At 37.9% G+C, this 17,841-nt stretch overlaps 3 protein-coding genes, 1 long non-coding RNA gene and 1 pseudogene across 6 annotated transcripts; all 5 read left to right on the top strand.

Annotated features, from left to right (window-relative positions):
• Nucleotides 1-767: 767 nt before the first annotated feature.
• On the top strand, nucleotides 768-2,440 carry LOC106316274 (acylpyruvase FAHD1, mitochondrial-like). Its single transcript, XM_013754153.1, has 7 exons — nucleotides 768-998; nucleotides 1,087-1,252; nucleotides 1,398-1,450; nucleotides 1,577-1,639; nucleotides 1,778-1,828; nucleotides 1,907-2,024; nucleotides 2,139-2,440. Exons 1-7 carry the CDS (start codon nucleotides 891-893, stop codon nucleotides 2,255-2,257), a joined length of 678 nt encoding a protein of 225 aa, XP_013609607.1. The 5' UTR covers nucleotides 768-890; the 3' UTR covers nucleotides 2,258-2,440.
• Nucleotides 2,441-3,141: 701 nt separating this feature from the next.
• LOC106316241 (putative pentatricopeptide repeat-containing protein At3g16710, mitochondrial) lies at nucleotides 3,142-5,283 on the top strand. 3 transcript variants are annotated; one of them, XM_013754126.1, is made up of 3 exons: nucleotides 3,142-4,604; nucleotides 4,700-4,872; nucleotides 4,951-5,283. In XM_013754126.1, the coding sequence occupies exons 1-2, from the start codon at nucleotides 3,261-3,263 to the stop codon at nucleotides 4,715-4,717; spliced, it is 1,362 nt and encodes a 453-aa protein (XP_013609580.1). In that variant the 5' UTR covers nucleotides 3,142-3,260; the 3' UTR covers nucleotides 4,718-4,872; nucleotides 4,951-5,283. The 3 variants fall into 3 exon arrangements, with proteins under 3 accessions (XP_013609580.1, XP_013609571.1, XP_013609588.1); XM_013754117.1 differs by having other exon boundaries at nucleotides 3,142-4,872; XM_013754134.1 differs by lacking the exon at nucleotides 4,951-5,283 and having other exon boundaries at nucleotides 3,142-4,595; nucleotides 4,700-4,869.
• Nucleotides 5,284-7,469: 2,186 nt separating this feature from the next.
• Nucleotides 7,470-8,312, top strand: LOC106338894 (glutathione S-transferase T3-like). Its single transcript, XM_013777767.1, has one exon. The coding sequence runs from the start codon at nucleotides 7,470-7,472 to the stop codon at nucleotides 8,310-8,312; it is 843 nt and encodes a 280-aa protein (XP_013633221.1).
• A 2,425-nt stretch (nucleotides 8,313-10,737) lies between these two features.
• Nucleotides 10,738-16,666, top strand: LOC106297213 (annotated as a pseudogene).
• Nucleotides 16,667-17,011: 345 nt separating this feature from the next.
• Nucleotides 17,012-17,820, top strand: LOC106302155. The gene is made up of 2 exons (XR_001262363.1): nucleotides 17,012-17,409; nucleotides 17,488-17,820. It is a non-coding gene; the product is annotated as an uncharacterized LOC106302155 (long non-coding RNA).
• Nucleotides 17,821-17,841: the final 21 nt, after the last annotated feature.

Raw genomic sequence — 17,841 nt, 5'->3', positions numbered from 1 at the left:
TTAAGAAAACATTAAACAATAGCATTATTGAGCACGTAATTGATGTTTAGTTCAAGTCCAGACCAAAACAGCTCAACGTCGGCTTTTAGACCCAACTCAGGGCTACACTCATTAAAAGAAACAAAAGGAAATAACTTCAACAAAAAGTAGCACATATTCTGATTTTATGATTTGACGGACGTGTAAAAAAAAAATATGCTGCATGATTTTGTTATCGTTCAACTTTTCTAAACATCGTTATCAGACCATAAAATATGTGTATATACATCTACCTTTTATTGTACAGATTAAAAACTTTTTAATTACTTCAAATGTTTTTTGGTAAAATACTTAAAAAATGTTAGTTCTTAAAAAAATTGTATGATAAAAATTAAAACCTTACTATAAACTAAATATATGATCAAGACATTTAAATCATATATCTTATTTATACATTTTTCATTTTAGAAAGATTGTTTTTACATATTTATCGTGTTTTTTTTCTTAAGATATTTATCGTGTTTTGGTAAGTAATTATGTTTGTTCTAAAAACTCTATGCCAAAATTTACTTCAAATGAGATTTTGACCCGATCATTAAGTTCGAGATTTTGATTAATCTTGCTGACACGTTTTCAAAAAAAAAGCTCGTTATTTGATAATTGATGTCTTAATTGAGTCTTGACTTAGAAAGTCCACTTCGTGATGTGATGTCTTAATATGCGAATCATAGCTATTTTCAGTAATAAGTCCATACATTATACATTTGTTCCACATTTCGCCACTGACTTTCAAAGCTTTACACTTTGACCCTTACCCTCGCCGAGTGGACTCGGTAACTCGGTCAACGACGAATCTTTCCAGACGAAAAGACGAGTGCCAAAACCTTAGAAGCTCTGGGCTAAACCTAAAAATGGCGACTTCGATGATCCAGAGGATGTTCAAGCAAGGCACGAAGATCGTCGGCGTTGGTCTCAATTACGCTTCACACGCCAAAGAGCTTGGCAACGCACTCCCAAAGGTACACACTTTGTTGCATCTTCTTCACTTCACTTCCTCTTCTTTGATCTTGACTTTGTAACCTTTTCTGTTTTGTGGTCTCGAAGTAGGACCCGATTGTGTTCTTAAAGCCAACCTCTTCCTACTTGGAAAACGGTGGAACGATTGAGATCCCACATCCTCTGGATTCACTTCACCATGAGGTGGAACTCGCTGTAGTGATCGGACACAAGGCTAGAGATGTCCCTGAACGGTTAGCCATGGATTACATCGGAGGTACTTAATAACACACACATTTGTCTGAATTAAGATTCTTGATTGCTTATAAAGTATGTGATGGTTCTTGTGTTTGTGACATTGTTCTTCATCTTAGTATTTATTTATATAACGTTCTAATGTGTATAATGTTATTATTTTGTAGGATATGCGCTTGCTCTTGATATGACTGCTAAGGAGCACCACGTTTCTGCCATGGTACATAACCATTTTGTCTTTTAGTATCAATGGATGGATACTTATGACTTTGTTCATACGAGTCTTTACTTAGCATATACATCGTTGAATGATCATGGGGAGTGTTTAATTTCTCTCCTTCTCTAGGCATCTGGTCTGCCATGTACACTTGCTAAAGCACAGGATACCTTCACTCCCATCAGCTCTGTTGTAAGTTAATCATCTGGAACTTGTTACCATATGTACGGAACATTCATAACATACTACTATTAGGCTATTAGCTAACTAATAGCGAACGAACAGTTTGGCCTCTAATCTTGAGTTTTGTTTCTTTTGTGGGGTTTTAAGCTACCAAAGGCAATGGTGGTTGATCCCAATAACCTGGAACTCTGGCTTAAGGTTTGGTTCCTCCTGCTCTGTTGTCACTATGAAGCTATTTTTCAATCTCTTTTTATATGATTTCAATCTCTGTGATAGGTTGATGATGAGATAAGACAAAAGGGTTGGACAAAGGATATGATCTACAAGGTCCCATACCTCATCAGCTACATAAGTTCTGTGATGACCCTTTTCAAAGGAGATGTCATCTTGACAGGTAATAAATGAACACCCATCTTCAAGTTGTAACATTGGAGTAGTGGTTTGATTTTTGCTATTGTCTGAGAACATTCAAGAGGATAGTATTGTTAAGAAAGTTTTGGATGTCTAGGTACACCAGAAGGGATAGGACCTGTAAAGATTGGTCAGAAGATAACTGCTGGAATCACTGGTCTTTCTGAAGTTCAGTTCGATGTCGGTAGGCGTGTAAAGCCATTGTTGAAGTGCTAGTGTTTGCTCGTGAATCTATTACAGTGATTTGTTGTTGTATAATCTTTAGTTATAAGAGCATTCAACTTGATTTCTTTGTCTTTGTATCATGTCTTGTTAACTTTTTTTGTTTGTTTTTTAACTTGTTGGTTACTAGTTACTACCAATGATGAATATTGATATTCTTTACTCAATGTATCAACTTCACACCAAGAAATGGGCTTGTGACGGATTTCATCAACTAATGGTCATCTTACAACGACTTGGAAGAAAATTTGTTGGTCAAATATTATAAAGTAGGCTTAACATACTTGTCACAAAGAAACATTTTTAATCAAATAATTATTAATTTCGTCCATAATTAAAAGTTTGTTAATAGTTCTGTAACAACAAGAATGATTCAAATCAGAAATTATTACTCATTCTATTCAAAATGATCCATGTTTGTTTAAAAAAAAATAGTTTCAGAAAAATATATCTTTGTACATTTTAATGCATTTTATTAGATAATAATGGTAAACTGTATATTTTGAAAAATTAATTGTTATTAAGTTTTGATTTACTAAATTCTTTTTTTTTTAAAAAATATTTAATCACAAAACAATGTATTTATAATTGAAATTTGAAATAGTTTTTTAGTATATGTGACAACTGTAAAACATTTCTTTTTAAATGATTAATATTTCTACATTCGAAATATAAACCTAAAAAATGATTCATTGTCACATAGGAAATTTTATGAATTTTTTTTATATGGTATAACTAAAACTGTGAAGTGGAAACTTTTATTAAAAAATTCAAATAGAAATAGAATATTGTAGATTGTAAAATCGTGGATGTAATAAATAAAATAATAAAATAGTATAAAATTTTGGAAAATAACGAAAAACTGGTCGCCTCTCTTTCAGAACCAGGGAGTTAGGTTTATCGTCTTCTTCTAGCTTTCTCCCTCTCTCAGACCACGATTTCGTTGTAAGGGTTTAGGGTTTTACAGGGAAATGACTTTCTAATTCATAGCTTGTGAATGCGTGGATCCATTTCGTCTGGGTCCGCTTCGATAACTAAAAGGTTCCTTCTTTATAAACATCGCCTGCATATACCTAATCCCGTAGCTCCTCCCTCCTCTAGACTCTGTGGTTCACGAGCTTTCTCTAATCACCGAGATACTCTGAGAAGCGATCTCCAAAATCTCCACCTTGACGAAGCTCTCGATCTATTCACTCGCATGTCTCACTCCCGCCCCCTCCCTTCCTTGGGCGATTTCACCAGACTACTCGCCGCAATCGCCGCAATGGAGGAGGAGGAGGAGAGGTACGACGTCGTGGTCTCTCTCTTCGACCAGATGCGAAGAATCGGAGTCTCGCCTCTTCTCTACACCTGCAACATCGTAATCAACTCTTTGTGCCAATCCTCTCGGACTTATTACACTGCTTTCGCCTTTCTTGGGAAGATGTTGAAGCTTGGGTTCGAGCCTGACTTGTTCACGTTTACTTCCCTTCTCGGCGGGTTATGTAATAGGAATAGAGTTGGTGATGCAGTAGCTTTGTTTGTTAAGATGGTGGAGATTGGGTGTAGGCCTAATGTTGTTACCTACACGACTCTGATTCACTGTCTTTGCAAGAACAGACACGTGGATCACGCGGTGGAACTATTCAACCAGATGGAAAGGGACGGGGTTAGAGCCAATGTTGTTACCTACAACTCTTTAGTAAAATGTCTTTGTGATTGTGGTAGGTGGGGTCACGCAGCTCTGCTTCTGAGAGATATGATGAAGAGGAGAATCAGCCCGAATGTGATCACTTTCTCCGCGTTGATCGACGCGTTTGCTAAAGCTGGGAAGGTTCTGGACGCTGTGGAACTGTTCGACGTGATGAGGGAGATGTCTATAGAACCTAACGTTTTCACTTACAACTCTTTGATCAATGGGTTTTGCAAGCACGGTCGTTTAGAAGAAGCTATGAGAATGTTTTACTTGATGGAGAGAAAGGGCTGCGTCCCGGATATAGTGACTTATACTACTCTCATACATGGATTCTGCAAGTCCAAGAGGGTAGAAGACGGTGTGAGGCTCTTTAAGGAGATGTCCCTGAAAGGACTAGCTGCCAACACAGTCACTTACACGGTCTTTATCCAGGGCTATTGTCTAGTGGGCAAACCTGATGTTGCACAAGAAGTGTTCAACCAGATGGGTTTTTCTCACAATGCGCCTCCCGATATCAGGACCTATAACGTTCTGCTAGATGGTCTGTGTTATAACGGGAAGGTGGAGAAAGCACTGATGATATTTGAGTACATGCGGAAGAGAGAAATGGATGTTAGCATCGTTACGTATACCATTGTGATTCAAGGGATGTGCAAGGTTGGTAAGGTGGAAGATGCTTTTGATTTGTTTTGTAGCCTTTTCTCCAAGGGAATGAAGCCTAATGTTGTAACGTACACTACAATGATAACGGGATTTTGTAGGCGGGGACTAATCCATGAAGCTGATGCGTTGTTTAGGAAAATGAAAGAAGATGGCTTCTTACGAAATGAGCGTGTGGCTTAAGTAGGTGAACTCATGCTGAGTTAGAGATACCATGATGCTTTTGATCTCAAGCAGTTTCGGGAGAGGACACACAGGTTATAGTATATATCAGGTTAGAAACTCATTGCTTCAGGATAATGTATGTTGTATTAGATATAATTAATAATTGTTGTGGATTGTAACTTTGCAGGTGTAGTTTAGATTTGCCATACGTCGACAGCTACATGAGTTCTGTAATGATTCATGGTACAAGGAGATGGCATCTTGACAGTTTTGTTTTCGTTGAAGACTTGTTTCTATCTTCAAGGTGCTGCATTATTGAAGTGGAATAGTATTCTCTAGAAATATAATCAATGTATAGATAGATAGACGAGAAGGTATATGTGTGTAGGACATGTAAAGATTGGTCAAGAAGCTTGTTGAGCTTTGTGTCTTATGAATCTCTCTACTGGTGTAAAGGGATTTAGATTTTGTGAAGAAATCCTTTTGGACTTTAATGAATGTAAACTACGACATTATTATCCGATTTAAACCAAACAAAACCGTGGTTTGATCCCGGTTTCCTTATAATGTGGCTTTAAAAATGCTAAGAAATCTATAATTTAGTAGGGAACTATTTATTTATGTTTTTTATAAAAAAAAATATTTTTGGCCAAGCTAAGAATACACTTATTTTCGTTTTCCCTTGAATTTAAGTACTTACAAATTAGATATTGATGATGAAACAAATTGGCAAAAATCAAAAAAAAAGGAAGGGCAAATTGGTCAACGTCAACTTTGGCGTCATCTGTCTTGTGAACCTCTCTTTCGCTCACGACAGTATAAAACACGAACTCTCTCTCTCTCTCGGAAGCTTTCAGAACACGTTTAACCCTGTATCTTAGGGGGACTCTTAATGAAAATTAGAATTAAAAGAAAAACAAAAATGGCAATTAAAAGAAGAAACGTTCTTTAATCTGGGGTTAAAAGGAACGTGACTTAGGTACACGTGTTAGATTTTGAGGGGGGGAAAGAAAAGAGAGAGAAAGAAAAAAAACTGGTCTTGTCTTCATTGTTTCATTCTGTCCTCTCGCTTTCTCTCTCTGTCTCTCCATCGGTCCGACTCTGCATGCGTCTGAGACGAATCGGCGACGCTGTTTTGTGAATCGAAAGGCTCATCGAAGAGGTTCTCTCTCTCTCTCTCTCTCTCTCTCTCTCTCTCTCTCTCTCTCTCGCTCTCTCTCTCTCTCTCTCTCTCGTTCCCCAAAATCGCATGCGTCTGAGGCTCATCGAAGAGGATGTTCTGTGAATCGAAAGGCCAATCGAAGAGGCTGTCTCTATCTCTCTCTCTGTCGCTCCCGAAAACCGCATGCGTCTGAGTCGAAGCGAAGGAGCCGCATCAACAATCGAAAGGCAACAATCGAAAGGTAAAATCGGTGATTCCTTTCGTGATTGTGTTGTGATTTGAAATGGGAAGTGTCAAAACTCTGACTTTGTTTAATTTTGGTTCTCTATCTGTATCTCTCAAAGTCTCAGTCGGTACCGGAAAACACTCGCAACTGTGTGGAAGCGAGACAGCTGAGTCAAATTGAAAGGTCAAGAATCTCTGTCTCTCTTTGATGTTTTGTTTATGAGTTTCAATTTGTAGATTGTTCTCAATGAATCAGAGTTGATGTGTATCTTTTGTTGTGAACCTAAGTTAGAGAATCAGATTCCAAAAGCTTAAAATATAATTTTATAACTTTAATTTCTATTCTCCTGAACGTTTTGTATATCAGAAAACATTGATCATATTTTGTATGTTTTTTTGTTTCATTGTATTTATAACATTATTGGTTTGATGTATGAAGGTGAAACGCAGAAGCTCTCAATAAATTCCAAGTTCTTCTCTGCAAAGTCAAGGTTTGTTCCGTCCTTTACAGCTGTTACTGAAATGAATATGTCTTGATTATGGTTAGAATAGAACTGGGGATAGTTGTATACTGTTAGTTAATGGTTGGCTTAGGTAATAAATATGTAGTTGATCGATTGTTGTTGTGTGATGAATGTGAATAGATATGATCGATTGTTGTTGTGTAATGAATGTGATTAGATAGGAACGATTGTGGTTGTGTGATGAATGAGTTTAGATATATGTTTAGTCCATTTAAACTTCTCTTCCATCTATCTAGCTCAATCTCTTTAATGAAACAATTTAAACTTCTCTTCCATCTATTTAACTCAATCTCTTCCATCTAAAATTTTTAACTTCTCTTCCATCTATTTAAACTTCTCTTCTTTATCATCTCTTCCATCTTTATCATCTTTTATTTATCGTCTCTTCTTTATCATCTCTTCCATCTTTATCATCTTTTATTTATCGTCTCTTCTTTATCATCTCTTCCATCTTTATCATCTTTTATTTATCGTCTCTTCTTTATCATCTCTTCCATCTTTATCATCTTTTATTTATCGTCTCTTCTTTATCATCTCTTCCATCTTTATCATCTTTTATTTATCGTCTCTTCTTTATCATCTCTTCCATCTTTATCATCTTTTATTTATCGTCTCTTCTTTATCATCTCTTCCATCTTTATCATCTTTTATTTATCGTCTCTTCTTTATCATCTCTTCCATCTTTATCATCTTTTATTTATCGTCTCTTCTTTATCATCTCTTCCATCTTTATCATCTTTTATTTATCGTCTCTTCTTTATCATCTCTTCCATCTCTCTTATAATCCATATCAGTATGGATTATAATCCATATGCAAATTATGTTGATCTTCTTAATAGTCAACATGAAAGTGTAACTTCTTTAGACTCTCCGCCAGTTCATGTGGCTCGCACAGAAGGCACTGAAGATTCATGCTTCGGTGACACTCCTGCAGAGCATAGAGAGCGAAGAACCTGGACGCCTACATATGATATAGTTCTAATTAGCTCGTGGTTAAACACTTCTAAAGATCCCGTTGTAGGGAATGAGCGAAAGTCAGGTGCATTCTGGAAGAGAATTGCGGCCTTCTTTGCGGCTAGTCCTAAGCTTGCAGGCTGTGAAAGAAGAGAGTCAATGCACTGCAAGCAACGTTGGCACAAGATCAATGATCTTGTGTGCAAGAGAACAAGTGGTCAAAATGAGAATGATATTCTCAAACAAGGTCACGAAATCTCCTTCAACAACTATAAAAAAAAATTCACACTCGAGCATGCGTGGAAAGAGCTCCGCAACGACCAGAAATGGTGTGATTTATCTACTGCTAAAACCGCCAGAAGCTCTAAAAAGAGGAAATGTGAGGACGGTTCACAATCCTCAACATCTCACGCAACTGACTACAAGGCTGGTGAAACGGATGAGGGAACTGCTAGGCCCACTGGTGTTAAGGCAGCGAAGAGCCGTGGTAAGAAGAAAATGGAGGAGGGAAAGGGGCTGACCGAGCTTGAGCGTATGTGGTCCATTAAACAAGAGGATTTGACTAGGAAAGAAAGACTCTCGAAGTTGGGTCTACTTGACCGCCTACTAGCAAAGACAGAACCATTGGCTGAGTACGAAGAAGCTCTAAAAAAGAACCTCATCAACGAGTTGTTCTCCACTTAGTTTAAGTTTCATGGTTTTTGTTGTTTGGACTTTGTCAAAAATGTATTAATATGAGTTGTTGTTTCTTGGTTATGACAAGAATGTATCTCTATGACTTGTTGTTTGAACGTTGTCGTGAATTAATATGAGTTGTTGTTTATTGGTTATGACAAGAATGTATCTCTATGACTTGTTGTTTGAACGTTTTCATGAATTAATATGAGTTATTGTTTCTTGGTTATGACAAGAATGTATTTCTATGAGTTGTTGTTTGTTGGTCATGTTTTGTTGTTAACATGTTCTTCTCGTGTGTAATTATTTCAGGTAAAGCCGGGTGTGGAAAACTGGTGTAAAGTGAGAGAACACTCACGAGCTCTGTCACAGAGTTGTAAAGGCATGAAAGTGACAAGTTTTGGAATTTTCTATCACAGACGTGTATTATTTTGTATTGGTGTGTCACGAGTTATGAAAGTGTCATGCGCTTTGTATTGGTGTGTCACCAGAATATTGTAAACTTTCATGTTTTGTAATGGTGCATCACGAGTTAAAGTGAAGTCTTTCTTTATAAACTCTTCTTGTTCTCTCTTTAAAAACACATAATATCTTGTTCTTATTCTCTCGTTAAACTCCCAAGTCCGTAACGAGAACAACACAAAAAGTTTCAGTATCAACTTTCTCTTCTGTTCTTGTTCTTGTTCTTGTTCTTGTGTCTCTTCTTCTTGTTCACTCTTTCAAGTTTCAATAAAATAGTCTCTTCTTCTTGTTCACTCATTAAAGTTTCAAATCCATACCAAAAGAATCCGAAACTATTTCTTTTTCTCGAAAACTCTTTATCCCTCTTATAAGAATCAAAAACTCTACACATATATGGCATCTTCTTCTCATAACACTTTCGAGGGATCAATTGATGAAACTTTTGATCAATATTTAATCAACATTTTGATCAAACGTTCGAGAATTTTTCTATTGATTGTGGTGATCAAGAAGAAGAAAGGAAAAGAAGGAAAAAACAAGTTTATATCGAAAGAAATCGTGAAGGAGGCGATGTACGTTTATGGAATGATTATTTCAGCGAAGATCCAACATATCCTGAAAATCTATTCCGACGACGATTTAAAATGAACAAACCATTGTTCATGCATATTGTTGACCGACTCTCCAATGAAGTTCAATTCTTTCAACAAAAGAGAGATGGTCTCGGCAGGCTTAGTCTCTCCCCACTTCAAAAGTGTACCGCAGCCATTCGTGTCTTGGCATATGGTAGTGCGGCTGATGCGGTCGACGAATACCTCCAACTCGGTGCAACAACTACTCGGTCATGTTTGGAAAATTTTGTGGACGGAATAATTTCTTTAATCGGCGATGAGTACCTAAGAAGACCAACACCTGCTGATCTTCAACGTCTACTTGATATTGGTGAGCATCGTGGATTTTCCGGGATGATAGGAAGCATCGATTGTATGCATTGGGAGTGGAAGAATTGTCCCACTGCTTGGAAAGGGCAATATTCTCGGGGTTCGGGAAAACCAACAATTTTTTTAGAGGCGGTTGCTTTATATGATCTCTGGATATGGCATGCGTTCTTTGGACCTCCAGGTACCTTAAATGATATCAATGTTCTTGATCGCTCACCGGTTTTTTATGACATAATAAAGGGTCAAGCTCCGCAAGTCACTTACTCTGTCAACGGAAGAAAGTATCATTTGGCTTACTATCTCACATATGGTATTTATCCGAAATGAGCAACTTTTATCCAATCTATTCCAATACCACAAGGGCCAAAACCAGTTTTATTTACTCAACGTCAAGAAGCTGTTCGAAAAGATGTTGAGCGTGCTTTTTGAGTCTTGCAAGCTCGCTTTGCTATTGTTAAAAATCCAGCACTTTTTTGGGATAAAGTCAAAATTGAGAAGATTATGAGAGCTTGTATCATACTTCATAATATGATAGTAGAAGACGAACGAGATGGGTACACTCAATTTGACGTTTCAGAGTTCCTACAAGGAGAAGACAGCGGGAGTTCACAAGTCGATCTCACATATTCTACAGATATCCCAACAAATATCGCCAATATGATGGGTGTTCGAACTAGAATTCATGATAGACAAATGCATCAACAATTGAAAGATGATTTGGTTGAACATGTATGGTGCAAATTTGGACGTGATGAAGACAACGACTAATCTTTGTTTCTATGTTTTTATTTAAAATTCAATGTTTAAAATGTTATCTTTTATTATGTTTTATTTAATAAATAAATTTTATTGAAAAAAAAATTGTTTAATTTTTTTTTTTTTTAAACTCTTAATTAAGAGACTTGCGTTGAAGCACCTAAATGTTGCCGTCTCTTAGCGGAGTCTCTTAAACCACATTTATTATTAAAAAAAAATTAAGAGACTCATTTAGGGTCTCTAGGTTAATCATGCTCTCAGTTGCCGCCAGAATCATGAACTCCAACGAGCATAAACCGATGGACCAATGGCCCGGGGAAAACATCTCCGATTCTCCAAATTACGACACGAATGGCAAAATCAAGCTAGTCACCATTGTAACCCTCTCCACCATAGCCATAATAATGGCCTTCTCCTATCTCTACGATCGCTGGTATCTCCCCCGCTCTAGGAGTCACCACATTCGCCGCCGCAGTCGTAACATGTTTTTCTTCGCCCCCGATCCTTCTCCTGATTCTGTAACCGCCTCACGCGGCCTCAATCCCGCCATCGTGAAATCTCTCACCGTTTTCGCTTTCTCCTACGCGACGCACAAGCAGGGCCGACCCTGGGCTAAAGCCCATAAAGCTAAGGCTTAGGGCGCCACAAATAATAGATAGGTTGTGGGCGTTTGACAAACAGACAGAAAAGGAGTTCTCATAGACGCTAAAGTCATCCATGAAAACTTCCAATATGTCCTCAACTAGGTTAGTGAAAATAGACATCATGCAACGCTGGAATGTCGCAGGAGCATTGCACAGCCCAAACGGCATTCTCCTGTACGTAGGGACACGTGAAAGTCTTCTTCTCCTGATCGTCTGGGTGAATGGGAATCTGAAAGAAACCTGAATAACCATCTAAAAAGCAGTAATATGGGTGGTTAGCCAATCTCTCAAGCATTTGATCAGTGAATGGGAGTGGGAAGTGATCCTTTTGTGTAGCCGTATTTAATTTTCGAAAATCAATGCACATACGGTGACCGGTTACTGTCCTAGTATGTATCAATTCATTCCTTTCATTAGCAACCACAGTGATCCCCCCTTTCTTAGGAACTACATGAACATGACTAACCCACTTGCTATCAGAAATCACATAGATTACACCAGCTTCTAGAAGTTTCATTATCTCTTTGTTAACAACATCTTTTAGATTTGGGTTTAACCGCCTCTGATGTTCTACATAAGTCATCGATTCATCTTCTAGATGTATTCTATGCATGCACAAATCAGGTGAAATACCAGGAATTTCTTCTAATGAATACCTTATTGTCTTACGGTATTTTCTCAATTCACACAAGAGTTTAGAAGTTTCCATATTATTATGTTCAGATTTCACAATGACATGATATGTGGAATTAGGTCCAAGAAATGCATACCTAAGTCCTGCTGGGAGCGACTTTAATTCGATATTTGGAGCCTCGAGTTTGCTCCATGGATCGTCGAGCAGGCTGGCCGGTTCGTTCCCTAGTTTAGGAGCAGTTGCTCCTTCTTGTGGAACCTGATTGCTCGTCTCCCCCAGACTCAGGAAAGCGACCATCTTCTCAATGCTTTTACTCGAACCAAATATCTTCTCTTACCCATCAGCATCAACGTTGCATGTGTTCTGCTTAGACTCTGCTCGTGTCAGAGCCACTTCCAAAGGGCCATCCGCTAGGATTTCTTCAATCATCCCTTGTTGAGGGGTCAAGGCGGCGTTCTCGTCGTCAATCGTGAAGTTCTGACCATCCAACATAGGTCGTTTGAGCAGCTCGTCCATCTCAAACTTCATCACAATATCCCCCAGTTGGAGATCGATCCTCCCATTGCGGACATCAATGATTGCACCAGCTGTGCATAGGAAAGGTCGGCCTAGAATGAGAGGGTCTTTCGGTTCATCTTCGAGCTCCGGAACCATGAAATCCGCCGGAACAGTGGTGTTGCCAATTTGAACTTGGAGGTCTTCGAGAACGCCTACTGGCAACTTGACTGCTCTGTCTGCGAACACCAATGAAATCCTGGTTGGCTGGAAATTGGTTAGTCCCATGCGTTTTGCAACTGAGTAGGGCATGAGATTCACACTGGAACCTAAACCGAGAGGACAAATTTTCCAAGATCTTCCAATTTCCTGACTGTTCTGTTTTGAAGGACTGTGCTGCATTCTTTTGAGACCATCATGATATCGTTGTCTGCAGAGGTCTTCCCAGACTGCTGATGTGTTGTGATTTTGCATAGTTTTAGCTTTGTTATTTCATATATATTCATGCATTAACCTTACGTTTATTTGCATTTAGAGTCTATTGCATGTACATTTGCATCTTGTAGGTGTTGGATGAATTGTTTGGAGTTTTGGAGGTGATTAGAGCACAAAAGGAGCTTTCGAGGAGTCTTGAACCGAACGTGTGAAAGACAAGCATGGATGAAGGTCTTAAAGATATCTTTTGAAACTTGTCTTTTGGGAAGACATGGTAAATTGAGTTAGCTTTACAATGGAGGTGGTTTCAAGTCGTTTGGAGCTGTATTGAGGGATTTATGATCAAAATACTACACACATATCAGTATGACATTCCTAGCGGCCACCCTAGCAACATCAACAATAGCCTTCGAATTTTAAGCCTTTAGACTCATTTTTATTCACTTAAAACCTATAAAACTCATTACTATTCATTATTCTTCTTATTTTTGGTATTCTAAAGGTGTGTGCAACATGGAGAAAGTGGAGAAAACTTTAATGAGTGAGTTTTATCTCTTTAAAGCTTGCAACATGGGGGATGGGTTGTCTATCATGAGTTTGGTGGCTCTTTTGGCCTAACTTTCTCTACCTTTTCTGAAGAGGCAAGACTGTTTTGGCCATATGAAGGGGCAAAAGGTGTTCTATAATGGAAGAAAGTGGAGATTAACTTTTATGAGTGTGTTTTATGCTTTATGCTTTCACATGATGGATGTGTTGTCATCCTCCTTTACTTAGGCTATAAAAGAGACTGCAAGGGGAAGGAGGAAGACACACAATACACAGAGTACAATACAACAAAGAGTAGAGAGTGAAAGTTTTATAGTTTCATATTTTGTATTTTGAGAGTTTGAGAGAAAACATTTGTTCTTGAGCTGTTCTTCATTGTTCATCATCTATTCTTGAGTTTTAATTTGGTTTTGCTTGTTTAATCCTTGTTTATCTTTATTCTCTGTTGTATCTACTTGAATATGCTTCAATCTATTATGAGATTAAGTGTTTTCATGGAGATTAGTGAGTAGTTTCCTTAAGAATTCATGGGTTAGGGAGATTAGAGTAACTTAGTGAAGATCTATGGTGTTATTGTATTAGATCCTTGTATGAACTTGCTTGTTGAGTATTTTTAATGCTTGTTTAGTCTTGATCACTCTAAACCTGATTTCTAAACACTTCTCATCAGACATGATTAGATGAAGTGTTTGAATCAACTCAACTAAGCTCTAGTGAGATTAGCCAAGGACACTTGATGTTAAAATTGCTAGATAGTTATTAAACTTGAACTTAAAGATTGCTTGATTGAATTAAGCCAAAGACATTTGATGTTTAATGATTTCTAAGCAAATGGACATTTACCTAGACATAGGACTTGTCTAAAATTGTGTTTAGACTTAAGAGATTACTTTGATTGAAAGCTTGTCACCTAGATTGGATCTTAGTTACTTGAAGTCAATTCCCTTAGCCCATGGATTCACTTGTTTATATTTCTAGGATATTAGTTTGTTACAAATCATCTATCTTCTTGTTTGCTTAGATTAGGAAGGTTTGTGTATTCTTGGTGTTATAAGTCTCTAGCTCTCTGTGGATTCGATCCTAAAATGCTACAATGACATACCATTCGATTGTGGTATTGTTGGCACATTAGGTTAATTGGTGTGTGCTTAAACGCGTAATCAGCGCAAAAATTGTAAACGTTGCTTCTAGTGTAGTTATTGTAGAGTTTTAACTATGTCCTTCACCTCACAGGTTTGATCTGTACCCTTTCTAAACTTCTATACTTTTTTTTGTAGTGACAGCATTTTCCTTTTTTTGGTAAACGGCAGGAGACATGAGTCTCCTACACTTTATTTCAAAATAAATCAACAACTACAGACAAACCCGCCGAGTTCTAGACATCTCATTACAATCCTCCAACAAAACAGGAGCAACATGCCCTGGAGCCGACTCAAAATAGTGTAAACCAAACGGTAAAGAAAACGCATAGTTAGCTAAGTCATCTGCTAGACGATTAGCCTCCCTATACACGTGAGAAAATTTGACTAACCAGTCTCTTGAAACAAAGCCATAGCACAAACGTACTAGGAAGGACAAGGGATGTGCATCATGAATCCCTGTCTGAAGAAAGCCCACCACACTTTCAGAATCTACTTCAACCTCCAGCTGCCGAATACCACGATCCCATGCTATGCACAGGCCATAGTACACACCCCACAATTTTGCTAATAGAGCAGAGCAAATGCCAATGTTAACCGCAAAGCCCCTTTCCCATGTCCCGTACTTGCCCCGCACAACCCCTCCCGCAGTAGCCAGACCAGGATTACCTCGAGCTGCTCCATCCGTATTTAGTTTATACCAGCCACTCTCAGGACACTTCCATGCTATCTGCTTCTCTACCCGACCCCCAGCAACTGATCTCTTACTTAGGATCTTGTTCGCGTCCATCACTTCTCGGGCTTTATCTCTAACATACTTCACTCTATCTCGACATTTCCCTATATCACCGAAAACATACCCACATCTCCATTTCCAACACCACCACACCGTAACTGCAAAGATTGTTGGCCACTGGCTCCCATTTCCTGACCTATCACTCGCAAGATTGTCATAGAGCCACTCTAGAAGAGGTAGACTGAAGAATCGATGCTGTCTACTTGGCATAACACTTTTCGTCCATAATCCTGCTGCTGCCGGGCAATCTCGAAGCACATGGAGGATAGTTTCATTTCCATTTTCCTTATCTGAAGATAACTACAAAAGATTTCTTTATTCAATGACATGAAATGTTTGGTTACATGTTCCAAAGACACACATGTTATTAGATAAATAATTTAATTAACACAACTTAATTATATCTTTTATTTTTCTTAAACAATTATTATTCTCAAATAGGTCTTTTCTTTATTTTATTTTTTTTGCAAGTGTTTGTAATTTTGTTAGAAACTTTTGAATTTTAAAAAAAAAATCTTAACATCATAGGGTTTTATTATTATGCGAAAACAATAAAATTTGTGAAGTTGATGTTAGCATACTTTATTATATGTTCTATTTATCTATAAATTATATTTTTGTCCTTTTTGAATTTGTAAAAATGCTGTTAAAAATAATATTTAAAATTAACCAAATAATAAAAAACAGACTTGAAATTTTTTACTCAAAAATAAGGAAAAAACAGACAATATAAATTAAAAATAATGTTTTAATGTTTTTTTTTTGAAAATATCTCTAATTTTAACACTATCTAGCATTATTTTAATCATATACATAAAAGTATAATAAATGTAGTTATAATAAAGGGGCAACATTTTTTTGGTCAGCTCTAGCCGGCCGACAAGTCCGGACAGGGACTGCGCACAAGGATCAGATTGATTGCGCCGTTTGTCTATCCGAGTTCGAGGAGGGAGAGTCGGGTCGGGTTTTGCCCGGGTGTAAACATGCTTTTCATGTTGAGTGTATTAATATGTGGTTTCATTCTCATTCAACTTGTCCTCTCTGCCGCTCTCTCGTCGAGCCTCCTGCAACGACGACGACAGTGGAGGAGCAAGTCACGATCATCACGATTTTCCTGAACTGGGCTTAACCTCAGTATCTGGATCTTCTGCGATGCCGTTGGATAATTTAGGGAAGGAACAAGCGGCGATCGAGACCCCTAGGAGGAGTTTCAGCGAGTTCGAAGACCATTTGACACGGGACTTACCAGCGAATCACTCGTTTACTTCGCCGATGAATCGGATGTTATCGTTTACTCGGATGTCAAGCTGTCAAATAGTGATGACCGAATTGGATATCGAGCTGGGAGAGAAGAAGAGATGAAGTGATTTCCTCCACGTGGATGTTCTTAGTGGTGTTGATCATTGATATTAACATCAAGTATAACCATGATTTAGAGCTTTTTTTTTTTTTTTTGGACAACAAGAGATGCACTGATGTATAGCATTTTTATTGCTAAGAAATCTAATTAAATATATTAACAGTTCACTTACAACTCACTGATCAACGGGTTTTGTATTCACGGTCGCTTAGATGAAGCTATGAGAATGTTTTATTTGATGGAGACTTACCAAATATAGTAACTTATACTACTTTCATACATGGATTTTGCAAGTCCAAGAGGGTAGATGACGGTGTGAGACTCTTAAAGAGATGTCCCTGAAAGGATTGGCTGCCAACACAGTCACTTACACCGTTTTTATCCAGGGTTATTGTCTAGTGGGCAAACCAAATGTTGCACAAGAAATGTTCAACCAGATGGGTTCTCACAATGCGCCTCCCGATATCAGGACCTACAACGTTCTGCTAGATGGGCTGTGTTGTAACGGGAAAGTGGAGAAATTGTTGATGATATTTGAGTACATGCGGAAGAGAGAAATGGATGTTAGTATTGTTACGTATACTATTGTGATTCAAGGGATGTGCAAGGTTGATAAGGTGGAAGATGCTTTTGATTTGTTCTGTAGCCTTTTCTCCAAGGGAATGAAGCCTACTGTTGTAACGTACACTACAATGATAACGAGATTTTGTAGGCGGGGACTAATCCATGAAGCTGATGCGTTGTTTAGGAAAATGAAACAAGATGGCTTCTTACCAAATGAGCGTGTGTCTTAAGTAGGTGACATCGGGAGTTGAACTCATGCTGAGTTAGAGATACCATGATGCTTTTGATCTCAAGCAGTTTCGGGAGAGGACACACAGGTTATAGTATATATCAGGTTAGAAACTCATTGCTTCAGGATAATGTATGTTGTATTAGATATAATTAATAATTGTTGTGGATTGTAACTTTGCAGGTGTAGTTTAGATTTGCCATACGTCGACAGCTACATGAGTTCTGTAATGATTCATGGTACAAGGAGATGGCATGTTGACAGTTTTTTTTTCGTTGAAGACTTGTTTCTATCTTCAAGGTGCTGCATTATTGAAGTGGAATAGTATTCTCTAGAAATATAATCAATGTATAGATAGATAGACGAGAAGGTATATGTGTGTAGGACATGTAAAGATTGGTCAAGAAGCTTGTTGAGCTTTGTGTCTTATGAATCTCTCTACTGGTGTAAAGGGATTTAGATTTTGTGAAGAAATCCTTTTGGACTTTAATGAATGTAAACTACGACATTATTATCCGATTTAAACCAAACAAAACC

Source organism: Brassica oleracea, chromosome C1 (genome assembly GCF_000695525.1).
Source record: "Brassica oleracea var. oleracea cultivar TO1000 chromosome C1, BOL, whole genome shotgun sequence".
NCBI lineage: Eukaryota > Viridiplantae > Streptophyta > Magnoliopsida > Brassicales > Brassicaceae > Brassica > Brassica oleracea.
This window is presented reverse-complemented; position numbering and strand designations above follow the sequence as displayed.

Excerpts from the sequence above, each read along its gene's own strand:
- LOC106316241 (XM_013754117.1), top strand. The coding sequence starts at position 3,261 with ATGCGTGGATCCATTTCGTCTGGGTCCGCTTCGATAACTAAAAGGTTC.
- LOC106316274 (XM_013754153.1), top strand. The coding sequence starts at position 891 with ATGGCGACTTCGATGATCCAGAGGATGTTCAAGCAAGGCACGAAGATC. Across the intron at positions 1,640-1,777 it reads TCACTCCCATCAGCTCTGTT|CTACCAAAGGCAATGGTGGT; the intron begins GTAAGTTAATCA and ends TGGGGTTTTAAG. Across the intron at positions 1,829-1,906 it reads ACCTGGAACTCTGGCTTAAG|GTTGATGATGAGATAAGACA; the intron begins GTTTGGTTCCTC and ends TCTCTGTGATAG.
- LOC106338894 (XM_013777767.1), top strand. The coding sequence starts at position 7,470 with ATGGATTATAATCCATATGCAAATTATGTTGATCTTCTTAATAGTCAA.